The sequence below is a fragment of the Protomyctophum parallelum genome (genome assembly GCF_964188405.1).
Source record: "Protomyctophum parallelum genome assembly, chromosome: 15".
In the NCBI taxonomy this organism is placed as follows: domain Eukaryota; kingdom Metazoa; phylum Chordata; class Actinopteri; order Myctophiformes; family Myctophidae; genus Protomyctophum; species Protomyctophum parallelum.
Window position 1 is genome coordinate 13,006,629 of NC_139710.1, and position 13,213 is coordinate 13,019,841.

Here is a 13,213-nt window from a genome sequence, read left to right on the forward strand (position 1 = left end):
ATCGCATGGTTAATTCCTCCTCCTCCTCCCCGCTCCAGTCTCCACTCTCCAAACATTGTGAACAACGTAACATGCTATGCTGCTCCGTAGAACGGTCTTGCGCATCAAAAATAGCAGATCTACAAGCTCACAACACGTCCATCCGTGAGTCATTGTGGTGCAACTTTGACTTGAAACAGCTGAGCTAATTTCGGCCAATCAGAGCGGCATTCAGCGTAATCTAGTAAGAGTGGCGACACTTGCGTTGACTCCCACTGTAACAATGGAATGCGGAAGTGCTCATTCTATCTCAATGGGATAGTTCCAATGTTTGGAACTATAGCCCATAGGAAGTGTGTCGCCACTCTCTTAGTACTATTCCACTCGGCCTGCATTGAGTACATTCACCGGCTCTGTTTTGCTTCACTCGCTGGCTGTTTCAGAACACGATGTTTTAATGCTTGATTTATCATATTTTACCGCCGACTAATCGACTATAAATCGATTTTGATGGTATTCGAGTCGACTATCAAAAATCACGTTTGGTTAATGCCCTAGTGTGTGTGTGTGTGTGTGTGTGTGTGTGTATTTACATCAAACTATTTAAAAAAGGAAGTCTCACTCGCAACATACTTTCTTACTCCATACAAAGCTTTTTTCTCCAAACACCGTTCTGATCCTTTCAGATCTTCATGCTAAACATATTTACAGAGCTTTTCTTTTTGCTGTGAGTTGCAAGCCTCCCATTTTTCTTTTTACAAATTGTTTTATTTACAGTTTGACTCAGAGCACCAATGTAGGTGTGTGAAACAAAATATTTTCTCATAATAACAAGCTGTATCTGTCTTTGACCATCTGGCACGGATGAGTGGACAGAGGAACTCATCCATCTTGTTTCTGAATCAACAGAGTAGCTCTGGACACGCTGGGAGCTCTGCTCAAGTCCAGTAAGTATATGCACAGTGCTCTTAACTTTTAACAGTATCGTCAGCCACACACATTTCCCTTCAATCTCCATCTTATTGTCTTTGCCTCTTCCCTGGATCACCTCTCGTATAACTGACATGTCCACATGTCCAAATGTCCACGTCAATTTGAGCCCAGGAGGAAATCGTATTTAAGGATGCTAATAGCTTGGTTGTCATAACGGTGCAATAAACCCATGCTGTCTTCATTGTCCCTCCAACCATTTTGTTCAGAAACCAATGCCCGACGTGCGGTGGACCGTAGCCATGTCCCCGTCCTGTTGGCAGTGTACCTGGACTGGCACCGTAACGACACACGGCAGCGCCACATCCTTATCCGCAAAGGCCTCCTGGCCTGCCTCAAGAACATCACCAACATCAAGCTGGGAAGGAGGGCTTTCATCGATGCCGACGGGATGAGGATACTTTACAACACCTCTACCGTGAGTGAAAATGTCTCTCACTGTGTGGGGGCTTCTGGGGAGGGCTGCTGCTTGAAAACAACTTTAAATGGAAAGAAGCAACACAAAAGCAGAGTAAACTAGAATTCTATCTGGCCCTAAACAGAGAATACACTGTGGCAGAATACCTGAGCACCGTGACCGATCCAAAACAAAGAAAAATCGTAACTACGTAGGTACAGACTGAGAAAGACCGTCATAGGCAGACCTGTCTCCCTAGAGAAGAGAGACTATGCACCCACTGCACACAAAATGAAGTGGAAACTGAGCTACATTTCCTAACTGTACCAAGACATCAGAGACACATACTCCCCACAGATTACAATCACCTACATGACTAATGACAAAAAACTCCCATATCTGCTGGGCGAAGTACAACAATGTGAAAACAGCAGCAAGATTTGCGAGCTGTTGTGATAGGAGAAGGATATCAAATGAACACAACCACCCTAAAGACTAATCATTGTGTGTATGCACTATCTGCATCGAGGTATCTTGGTACATAGAAATTGATTTATTGGAGATTCTGACTTTCAATTGTACATAAAGTTTGTTTTGGCAATGTAAACGTATGTTTTCGCCAATAAAGCTCTTTGAATTGAAAATTGAATTGATGGCAATATGATAACTAATATTAGCCTAGTCATCCTCATTTTACTCCATAAGTGACCAAACTGTGAAAGTCTGTTCTTTTTGCTCTGTCTGTTCTGTCTTTCAAGAAGGAACATTTGGATGTATGCTGAATTTAACGTGACTTTGCCTGAAAAAGCTTGTATACACATGATGTATACAAGCATATACTGTAACATTACTGTACGTGACAAATGTATCTCTAGCGGGATCACTAATCTTGTGACGCATGAATCCCCATGCATGCACGCACGAGGCTCACAGACACATACAGACACACACGCACATACTGACCCTGTGTCCTTTTAGGAGTGTCTCACTATTCGGACTCTGGACCCTCTGGTCAACACCTCCAGTCTCATCATGCGGAAGTGTTTTCCTAAGAATCGACTGCCTCTGCCCACCATCAAGTCTGCATTCCACCACCAGCTGCCCCATGTACCTGCCGGAGGGCCCGTGGCACAGATGTACAATCAGCCACCTGGGGGTGATTAAGCACACACGCCATTTAAACTAAGGGCTATATCTTGTGCCACCCCTTACCCCTTATCCCTAAACTTATTTGCCATTTTTTACTATTTTGAAAATTTCGTGATTTCTTGTGTTTACTGATCTGATACCGATCTATTAATCGAGAATTAATAGTCTTATATTTACCGGACGGTTGCAACGCTTGCTACCACGTTGTGACATTGAAATCCCAAAACTCTGTACACATGCATTACATGTGCGATCTTTAGTTGTGTTGTTTTTGGATTTGAGGGACGATGTTAGGAGCTCAATAAAAAAATTGCGCAACCTCACGGTTCCTTTCTGATGCTAGCAAAGGGGACCCACTGTGGCTCGAAAATGGCAGATTATTACGTACTTCTCGTTCACATGGTCGTCTTCGCAGCCTTTATCGTGCATTCTGTTGGCAATGGCACCAGTGTCAATGGTGGCCTCAAATGAGTTAAAATAATTAAAATAGCCACTCTACAAGCTCACAACGTGTCAATGTAGATTGGCTACTTTCAAAATAGTAAAAAATTGCTTAGATAGCCAAGATAGGCCCCTAGAGGTGCAACGGTTCATCAAATGATTGAATAATAATCAAGCAATATATTTGGCATTTCATTATGCGAACAGTTTACACAATTTCAAAATTCTTCAAATATAGTGAAAATAGCCCTTCTATAGGTTCTACATTGCGACACGAGAGCTTGTACATGTGCTATTTTTAATTGAATTATTCACTAATTCGATTAATCCAAAATCCAAAAAGTTTATTTTTGGATTTGGATTTTAGTTTATTTATTAAAATTATCAATAGTTGCAGCTCTAATACACACTCATACACACAGCTCAGAATGTACCCAGTACTATACCGTAATAATACATAGGTGTGTATATCTACTCTACTACGTTAAATAAATGTTTTCAAACATTTAAAATAAGAATAATACCGGTAGTAATGATAATAATAATAATGGAAATTGCTGTATGACGAAGTATAAACCAGGACCTTGGTGGTTAACTCTAGGATTATTGGCCATACCCCACTGACACTGCTGCACACAATGTGCCTTACAGGAGGATCAAGTTACCCGCTCTGCAACAAGCCCTTAAAGAAGGGTAAGACGTACGTAAGACATGGTTCCGTGTCGCTCACAATACGTATCCTCCATCTTTACTGCTACTTTCCCACTCACCTCACTCTCATAATGTAGTTTCACTACTAGACTAACAGATAGTCACCAGCATTCACGCTACTAACTCAGGGAATACAGATGACAATGAGCTCATTAGCAAACTCTGGCACAATTTATTTTGTTGCCAGACAATGTGAGCTCTCTGCCTACTGATAAGTAAACTCCAAATGCAAGGTAGTTGCAAGAACAGCAGTGAGAATGGCCACTAACAAACCTACGCCCAGTCATGACCCCTACTGGTTTGAAAACAAAACGTCTCTCATGTCTGTGCCTCAGTATAAAGAACTGCCTAATTTGTCAACCTCTAACTCACATATCCATGCATACTTGCTCTTTAAATATCACACAGCTCAGTTCACAGGCTTTTACACATTGATTCTCCTCATTAATATACAGTATCTGGGCTCAACTCCTCATGGTCAGTTAGCGGTCAAAAAATATATTAATAAGGGAATTGTCCATCTCTTTTACATGCAAACAGTATGCTTGATTAAGGCTGTGTGGTGGTGTGGGTGTGCAGCCGGTCACCTACCTTGGTGATCACCAGGTGCAGTTAAATCAGGCTCACCACATAAGTAAAAAGATGACGATTAGTCTGGAGGCTTTGAACATGTGAGATGTGCCATACAAAAATGTGCTCCACAAAAAGAAATCTCCACAATCCTAGTTAAGGTGTAGTTTATTTATACCCTAGGAAATAGGAATAGCCACAACATACTTTAATTCACAGGAATACTGTCAGGAAATATATCCTTTTAAGAAACTGTCACCCACTCACTTTGCTATTTCTTCCTTGATAGTATCAATCTACAGCCTTAGTGGTGTGTATCGCCAGAAATTTATATTAGTGTCTTCACTGTTTTGACCTGGCAGTGTCTCCAGGTAAAGATGATATGCTCCCTCTAGTTAGTGATTAATCTTTGTCATCGCTGCTCACATCTCACCCTCTCTCTTCTCCTGACAGTAACTATTCTACAGTATCAGATGAACTTGACTAGTCACTCTAATGTACACGTCCTCAATGCTATTGTCAAATACAAATAGTTGAGGAAAAAACTCTGTGGCAGGACTAAGTAAAGTCTAATTTATACATTGCTCACCGAACATAACACATTTTCATCAATAAATCTGTTATTTTCAATGAGTGACACGTTCATAGAAGTATAAATTAGGCTTGAAACCATATGGCAATACTGTTGACTCACGTGTGTGTGTGTGTGTGTGTGTGTGTGTGTGTGTGTGTGTGTGTGTGTGTGTGTGTGTGTGTGTGTGTGTGTGTGTGTGTGTGTGTGTGTGTGTGTGTGTGTGTGTGTGTGTGTGTGTGTGTGTGTGTGTGTGTGTGTGTGTGTGTGTGTGTGTGTGTGTGTGTGTGTGCGTGCGTGCGTGCGTGTGTGTGCGTTCTCCCAGTGGATGATGTGGTAGATGAAAGTGACGATAATGAGGAGATGGAGGCAGACACAGAAAATGACACGGAGAATGAGGAAGATGAGAAGGATCTACATGCTGTGGTACAGTACCTCTGCACGCATGCGCACACACACACACACACACAGGGAAATACTAGCGTACCTAGTATAGACCACTGTGGAACCCAAGTCAACTGAGTAATATAGGACTTAAGCCTTTCCTCTTTCCATCTAAAAAATGATAACATAGAACTCCATCCATCTTCAACCGTTTATACCAACAGTTTGGAGATATAATCCCTCCATCTCATACTTGGTCTTCCCAGGGGTCTCCTTTCAGTGGGACGTGCATCAAGGATCTCCCTAGGGAGACTCTCGAGAGGCATCCTTACCAGATGCCTGAACCACCTAAACTGGCTCCTTTCCAATCGAATAAGCAGCGGTTCTACTCTGAGTCTCTCTCACGTGACTGAACTGAACACATGGAACTGAATAAGCTATATCACCCAAAACGCAGTCGGCGCAATACCAGCAGCGTCTTAGATAAATAATTCTGGTCTGTCCCTTCCTGTGTCCCTCTGCACTCTTGTATCTGCAAACAATATAGTGACATATCAGCTGGACATGCTGCAGTCCAAAGTGAGTCAGCAGGAATAGTGTCTCAGATTAAAGATTCATGTCAGAACCACCTTTGCTCGTCTTCTCTCCTGTCCTGTGGCACAGCTGGACAAGATGTTTAAAAAACGGGGCCATAAAACACTGTCAGTCCCAATGTTTTAGATCTCTCATTTGAGATGTCTTTTGCCCTTTCTCTCTCCGTCTCCCTGTTGTGTCTCAGAACGATGACATAGAGACAGACCTGAACAAACTGCGTCCTAAAGAGGGAAGCGGCCGTCCATTTGAGGAGCTGAGGGTCTATGAGAGGTTCTTCCTAGAGCTGTCTGAAGACTTCCAGGTCAATGCCAGTAGATGATTGACATTCTAGTTGTTTCTTAACATGTTTTCTGTTGAATGGTCATCTTTTTTTTCCCAACATTGTCTGAACAAACAAACTTACTTGACTACATTATTTTATTGAAAATAATATATATTTTTCCCTAATGGGTATTGCAAAACATACGTTCTCAGTGAAATTCCCAAAGTCTTTCTTTCCCAAATATCTTATGTTAAGATCATCCAAATGTAAAATAGAAATGAATTAAGAGTCCTTAACAGTACATGTCTCTTGTTCCTACAGGGTTATAACTTTGACTGTCCAAAGAGTGTCTCCACCATGTCATCGTCATTATCGCTCAACAAGGCTCCTCGGCCGATCATAGTGCCTACAGCTCAGGCCCTGCCCCCTAAACACGCCCCCGTACCCACCCCCGCCGAGGAATGCCACCTCACCAAAGTACAAGACTCCTGCCCTCCTCCTCCATCGATTTCTCCTCCCTCTATCGCACCGCCCGTCGTGGCTCCTCCAACCATCGCTCCTCCTGCCTCTCTGCCGCCTCTGGACCTGGACTCCATCCACCTCGCCGAGGACGGCGACAAAAAGGACGACGGACACACGCCCTCCCCAGACACATCCTCCTCCAAGCCCCGGCTCCCGCCCTCCCAGGGCGCAGTGGGGCTGGAGCAGGCGCTGGTGCACGCGTTGGAGCGTGTCACTCTGGACGGGGAGGGGCCTCTGAATGGAGGGGACGCTGGCAGGAGGGGGGAGGGGCCTCTGAATGGAGGGGACGGTGGCAGGAGGGAGGGGCCTCTGAATGGAGGGGACAGTGGCAGGAGGGCGGTCGAAGGCGGAGGCTCTCCAGTCTACGTCACCAGGCACATTCAGTCTCCCCTGCTGGTGGGAGGCATCGCCACACGACGAGTGGGCGGAGGAGGAGGAAGCGCAGGGGGTTCAGACTGCGGCTCCGAGGGTCCAGACGAGGAGGGGGGGGAAGGAGCGGTGTTGGAAGTTCCCGACACGGCCCTGCTCCTCCCGCTCCACGACCCCGATCTGTATGTGGAGATGGTGAAGGGAACGCGCTCGGTGCCCCAGTACTCAGAGGTAGCCTACCCAGACTATTTTGGACACGTGGCCCCTACCTTCAGGGAGCCCATTCTAGAGAGAGTCTACGGTGTACAGAGGTGAGGTGTTTTTTTTTATGTGGTAGAATATGATATAATGAAGAATTTCAGTTGAATTGAATTTGTTTTAAAGGCTGAGCAATATATGGAAATGACAAAAACCTTGTCATAAAACAGTGGTGCTCATCTCCTGTGTTTTACTATCATGTTCTGCTCACATCCTGAAGGTCTAAGATATTCCAGGACATCGAGAGGCTGATTCATCCCAATGAAATCCTGGATAAAGTGATTTATGATCTAGACATTCCCAGGTGAATTTCTTCTACAGAACACCCTAACCTAAATCATTGCGTACAGGTTCTTAGCTTACGTATGATTCATGATGATATTTTTATGTATTTGATGTATTACCATGTTTTTGTTCTTGCTTACTGTAAATCTCTCTGGATGAAGTCTTAAGTGTTGGGGTGGGACATGTGAGACATTACAAGAGCTGTTCTTCGACACTCATCAAATACACTAGGTGGCATTTTAATGCATACCAATGTCTTCTAAAAGTATCAATGGCATATGTTGTGTCTACTTGTGTTGCAGTTGCCCAGTGATCCATGATGAGGGCGAGTCACTGAAGTTCAACTCTCAGTTTGAATCTGGCAACCTAAGGAAGGCTATTCAAGTCAGGAAGTAAGGATGTTTGGTTATCAGTTAGAACAGAATCACATATTGAATTAGATCAAATAAGAGTGAAGCATATAGTCATTGCATACCAGCATCGTGCATGAATTCAGTCATTGCATACCAGCTTTGTGCATGAATTTTGCAAATCAGGTAAAAAAACGTGTTACATCCATATTGTGCAATTGATGAATAGTGCGCAACTTCTGAACTCTGTGCGTGTGTGTGTGTGGGTGTGCGTGCTCGTGTGTGTGTGTGGATGTGGGTGTGGGTGTGTGTGCTCGTGTGTGTGTGTGTGTGTGTGTGTGTGTGTGTGCGTGCGTGCGTGCGTGCTTGTAAAGATATGAGTATGATCTAGTGCTGAACTCAGACATCAACAGTAACCACTACCACCAGTGGTTCTACTTTGAGGTGAGCGGCATGCGTGTTGGAATCACCTATCGCTTCAACATCATCAACTGTGAGAAGTCCAACAGCCAGTTCAACTACGGTGAGGCCTATGAAAAGATGATCTATTTTCAGGTTTCTAATGTTGCCTAACAGTAAACAGTTTTGTGCACCTGCAAGTCAATCTCCATAATGACTGGAAGTTGTGCATAAAACAAGAACATTAAAAAAAAAGATGATAATTGAATTTCTTTAAACGGGACATTTTATGAAATGTTAGTGCTATAGTATGCAGTAAACAATGATAGCACCTCTTATTGTCCTCTGTTTGGACACAAGTTATTATTTTGGCGAGATAAATAAAAAAAGTCAGTCAGCTGCATTTTCCTTTTTTTCTCATTCTGTTTTTGCCAATTTTGAATAATTTTGCAAACAGACAATGCGTCTTATGAAATCCCTTGTGTGTGTGTGTGTGTGTGTGTGTGTGTGTGTGTGTGTAGGTATGCAGGTGCTGATGTACTCTGTGCAGGAGGCAATCAATTGCAGACCTCGTTGGGTCAGAACTGGCACAGACATCTGTTACTACAAGTAGGTATAGACGTATACTACTGCATACAGTAGTATACAGTAGTGGTGGAAAAGGTACTCGCTTGTTTTACTTACTTAGTAAAAGTATCAATACTGCATGTAGAATTACCATTAGTAAAGTCTGGAATTCGAAATGGACTTGAGTAAAAATACAAAAGTATTGGTATAAAAATGTACTTAAAGTAGAAAGTACTCATTATGCAGAATGTCCCATTTTCCCAAGTGAAATGTATAAAGATATTTTTGAGTGGTGCAGCCACTCCAAGGAACAGCAATGTCCGTCCCTAGCTGTGTCCCTATGTATGTTTTGGATACCAACAGGGGACACTGTTGCACCACTCACTTCAGACAGGTCTGATTTTTAAAAGAAGTAGGAGGTCGGGAATGGCATATTGTCGGTATCAGCTGGTAACACGCAGGAGTCTATCCCTGTTACAATGTGCTAGACCCCTGGGAGATGGAGTCTATCCCTGTTACAATGCGCTAGACCCCTGGGAGATGGAGTCTATCCCTGTTACAATGCACTAGACCCCTGGGAGATGGAGTCTATCCCTGTTACAATGCACTAGACCCCTGGGAGATGGAGTCTATCCCTGTTACAATGTGCTAGACCCCTGGGAGATGGAGTCTATCCCTGTTACAATGCGCTAGACCCCTGGGAGATGGAGTCTATCCCTGTTACAATGCACTAGACCCCTGGGAGATGGAGTCTATCCCTGTTACAATGCGCTAGACCCCTGGGAGATGGATTACTGAGGTGGAGCTCCACACCCACCATCAGCTCCCAGTACTTCCCGCACGACTGGCCACACCCAAGCCGTGCTACTCATACGCTGAGTTGGCGGTGCCCGGGATCGAACCCATTAACTTGTGGTCCAAAGGCGAGAGCTACTACCAACTGAGCTACCCGGACACAATAGCAGAATCTAAAACTAGCAGATCTAATCTTGCAAACTCTAGGCCAGCGGTTCCCAACGTGGGGTCCGCGGACCCCTAGGGGTACGCGACGCATAGCCAGGGTTTTTTTTTTTTTTTGAGGGGGCTTGTGAATCATGGTGTGTGTGCCCAGTGCCTCCCCAGTGTCTGCCCAGTGGCTCCCCAATGTCTCCCCAGTGGCTGCAGTTTCTCCCCAGTGCCTCCCCAGTGCCTTCCCAGTGTCCCCCTGAGTGCCTCCCCAGTGTCCCCCCAGTGCCTCCCCAGTGTCCCCCTGAGTGCCTCCCCAGTGTCTCCCCAGTGCCTCCCCAGTGCCTCCCCAGTGTCTCCCCAGTGCCTCCCCAGTGTCTCCCCAGTGTCCCCTCAGTGCCTCCCCAGTGTCCCCCTGAGTGCCTCCCCATGTTCCCCAGTGTCCCCCTGAGTGCCTCCCCATGCTCCCCAGTGTCTCCCCAGTGTCTCCCCAGTGCCTCCCCAGTGTCTCCCCAGTGTCTCCCCAGTGCCTTCCCAGTGCCTCCCCAGTGTCCCCCTGAGTGCCTCCCCAGTGACCAGCCGAGTGCCTCCCCAGTGCCTACCCAGTGTCCCCCTGAGTGCCTCCCCATGCTCCCCAGTGTCTCCCCAGTGTCTCCCCAGTGCCTTCCCAGTGCCTCCCCAGTGTCCCCTCAGTGCCTTCCCAGTGCCTCCCCAGTGTCCCCTCAGTGCCTTCCCAGTGCCTCCCCAGTGTCCACTCAGTGCCTCCCCAGTGTCCCCCTGAGTGCCTCCCCAGTGTCCCCCCCGAGTGCCTCCCCAGTGCCTCCCTGAGTGCCTCCCGAGTGTCTCCCCAGTGTCTCCCCAGTGCCTCCCCAGTGCCTGCCCAGTGTCCCCCCAGTGTCTCCAATAGCAATACAAGAGCAATAATACAAATCAATCTTAATTTATTAATCTTATTCATTAATTATTGAATCAAATTAATTAATTAATCAAAATGTTCGACGCAAGAAGGCCCCCCTGCGGCCTGCGCCCAGCACCATGCCAAAGCTTTTTCCTGCAGGAAACACTGCTTGTGGTTGTAAATATATTGTTATCTGTGTTGCGAGGATGAGGGGGTACCTGGAAAAATATCTACCGCAAAAGGGGTACCTGGTCCAAAAAAGGTTGGGAACCCCTGCTCTAGGCAGATTAATGTCATATTGCCAGGGACCTAAAAAATTAATGACAATCATGTCATTTTTGTGAATTATAATAATAGAGCAATCGTCCCTCCAGGTTATGGGATACATGGAGCTGGAACTACCCAAATGGGTGCAATCGGTCCAGCCAACTTGACAAGGCTATTATAACTCTCCTGTCCCTCTGGCTCATGAGATTTACTGGAACCAGTCAAATGCAGGCATTCAATTGCCAGCACAAGCCAAGCCTCCAGACTGAAATGCCAACTCATCAAAGTTAAATTGCAGTTGTTAATCTCTGCATGTGAATAATATATCAGTGAATCTCTTAGTCACACCAACATTCATTGTTCTTGTGAAGTGTTTTTGTTCTTATTGGTGAAGATTAGAATCTTGTGACAAGCCTACTGTTAACTGCTTTGGGAAGGACTCAGCCAGGAAATATGGCGCAGTGAAAACCTGACACTTGATTCAAAGTCAAAATGTGTCATTGGAGAAGTGCGTGTTACGCACTTGCAGAAACAGTATCCAACTCAATCAACTTTAACAACCATCTGACCATCTGCAATGCACAGTAAGACTGCAGTGATTAGTATTATTGCCATCACCTGAGTGGGTCAGACTCAGTCGTGTAACTTTCCCGACGTTAATCTGTGTATGTGTTCAACAACACAGCCATGCAAAATAACATTGACAGCTATGACGTGACGAAAGCTTGCCATCCTTAGCAAAGGATGCTATAACTATTTGGTTTGGCATTGGACAATCGCTTTCAGGGTGGGGTATAGCGAAGGGCTAATTCCCTCCATATAGCATGTCTACTCTGGTTGCACTGTAATGATGTAATGAGTCCTTTATATTATCCCTTCCTCTCACTGCCCCATGCTTTTCTATACATGCACACAACCCCAGAACATTGAAAGATGGAGGAAGACAGGGTATTCCTCTCAGCAGAGATTAGCGCTCTACTGAGCACAAGTTTCAAGTGCTTAGTAAATTGTTCTCCTTCTCCCTAGGAACAATTTCTCAAGGAGCTCCATTGCAGCAGGAGGTCAGAAAGGGAAATCGTATTTTACAATGACCTTCAGCACAAACTTCAGCCATAAGGATGATGTTTGCTACTTTGCCTATCACTACCCTTATACATACTCTTCTCTAAAGGTAGTATAACTACTGTATACCACTATTCATAATAGTATAGAAATATGTCTGTCAGTCTCTATCTGTCTATCTAGTCGTCCTAAACACCCTGCGAAATCTAAATTGTCATCGTACTGGAGCTGTTCCATATTATATTCTGATACTGTTCTTCTAACACTCATGAAGTCTGGTCTTATACCATCTCAATGTGCTTAAAACTACAGTACTATATATGACAACTCAATAATAATAATATTATAGTAATAATATAATAGTAATATTGACAACTCATTTGCTATAGGTTATCTGTCATTACTACTTTGTCTTCCCAGATGCATTTGTCCAAGCTGGAGGCATTGAGGACACCTCAGATCTACCTGAGACAAGATGTCCTCTGTGAGACGCTTGGGGGCAATAACTGTCCCCTGCTCACCATCACTGCTATGCCTGAGTCCACCTCCAACGACCACATCTGTCAGTTCAGTAAGTGTGTGTGTGTGTGTGTGTGTGTGTGTGTGTGTGTGTGTGTGTGTGTGTGTGTGTGTGTGGGTGTGGGTGTGAACTTCCCAAGGTGTTTTGTAGAGCTTTGTAATTCCTTATCTTTGCCTCCTTGGCTAAATGTGTGTATATCTGAAGTTGATTTAACTCTTGAAGAGAGTTCATTTAAAGTCAGTTTAAATTAACATGACATGCCACTGCTAATGCTTATTAGATACACAGGATTGGTTCAGTAGTTTGTGGGTTATTCTGTCTTGCTTGAACTAAGCACATTTGTGCCGCCATATTCTCCCCTGCCAGGAAACCGTCCGTTGATCTTCCTGTCTGCCAGAGTTCACCCAGGAGAAACCAACGCCAGCTGGGTGATGAAAGGCACACTGGAGTTCCTGATGGGCACCAGTCCGTTGGCACACAGTCTGAGAGAAGCTTACATCTTTAAGATTGTGCCCATGCTCAACCCCGATGGAGTCATCAATGGAAAGTGAGCAGAAAGCATTACGGCTTTAATACTTTAAAACACGCGTGTGTGTGTACAAACACACACACACACACACACACACAGACACAGGCTAACACCACAATTTTGGCACTGAACCAGTGACACTTCTGCCACTGGTTCAGTGGTAATTTCAATTATTTTAACTTCTTAAACCCTAC

General features: G+C 44.9%; 1 protein-coding gene across 1 annotated transcript in view; it reads left to right on the forward strand.

Moving 5' to 3' along the window:
• agtpbp1 (ATP/GTP binding carboxypeptidase 1) overlaps window positions 1–13,213 on the forward strand; it is a 42,387-nt gene that overhangs the window by 14,245 nt on the left and 14,929 nt on the right. Inside the window, exons 9-21 of the mRNA XM_083783329.1 lie at window positions 889–926; window positions 1,179–1,387; window positions 2,345–2,522; window positions 5,134–5,234; window positions 5,971–6,087; window positions 6,370–7,250; window positions 7,418–7,501; window positions 7,785–7,874; window positions 8,207–8,355; window positions 8,753–8,840; window positions 11,935–12,079; window positions 12,391–12,541; window positions 12,857–13,037. Of these exons, the coding sequence (XP_083639455.1) occupies window positions 889–926; window positions 1,179–1,387; window positions 2,345–2,522; window positions 5,134–5,234; window positions 5,971–6,087; window positions 6,370–7,250; window positions 7,418–7,501; window positions 7,785–7,874; window positions 8,207–8,355; window positions 8,753–8,840; window positions 11,935–12,079; window positions 12,391–12,541; window positions 12,857–13,037 (2,412 nt within the window). The remainder of the gene's footprint in view (window positions 1–888; window positions 927–1,178; window positions 1,388–2,344; window positions 2,523–5,133; window positions 5,235–5,970; window positions 6,088–6,369; window positions 7,251–7,417; window positions 7,502–7,784; window positions 7,875–8,206; window positions 8,356–8,752; window positions 8,841–11,934; window positions 12,080–12,390; window positions 12,542–12,856; window positions 13,038–13,213) is intronic.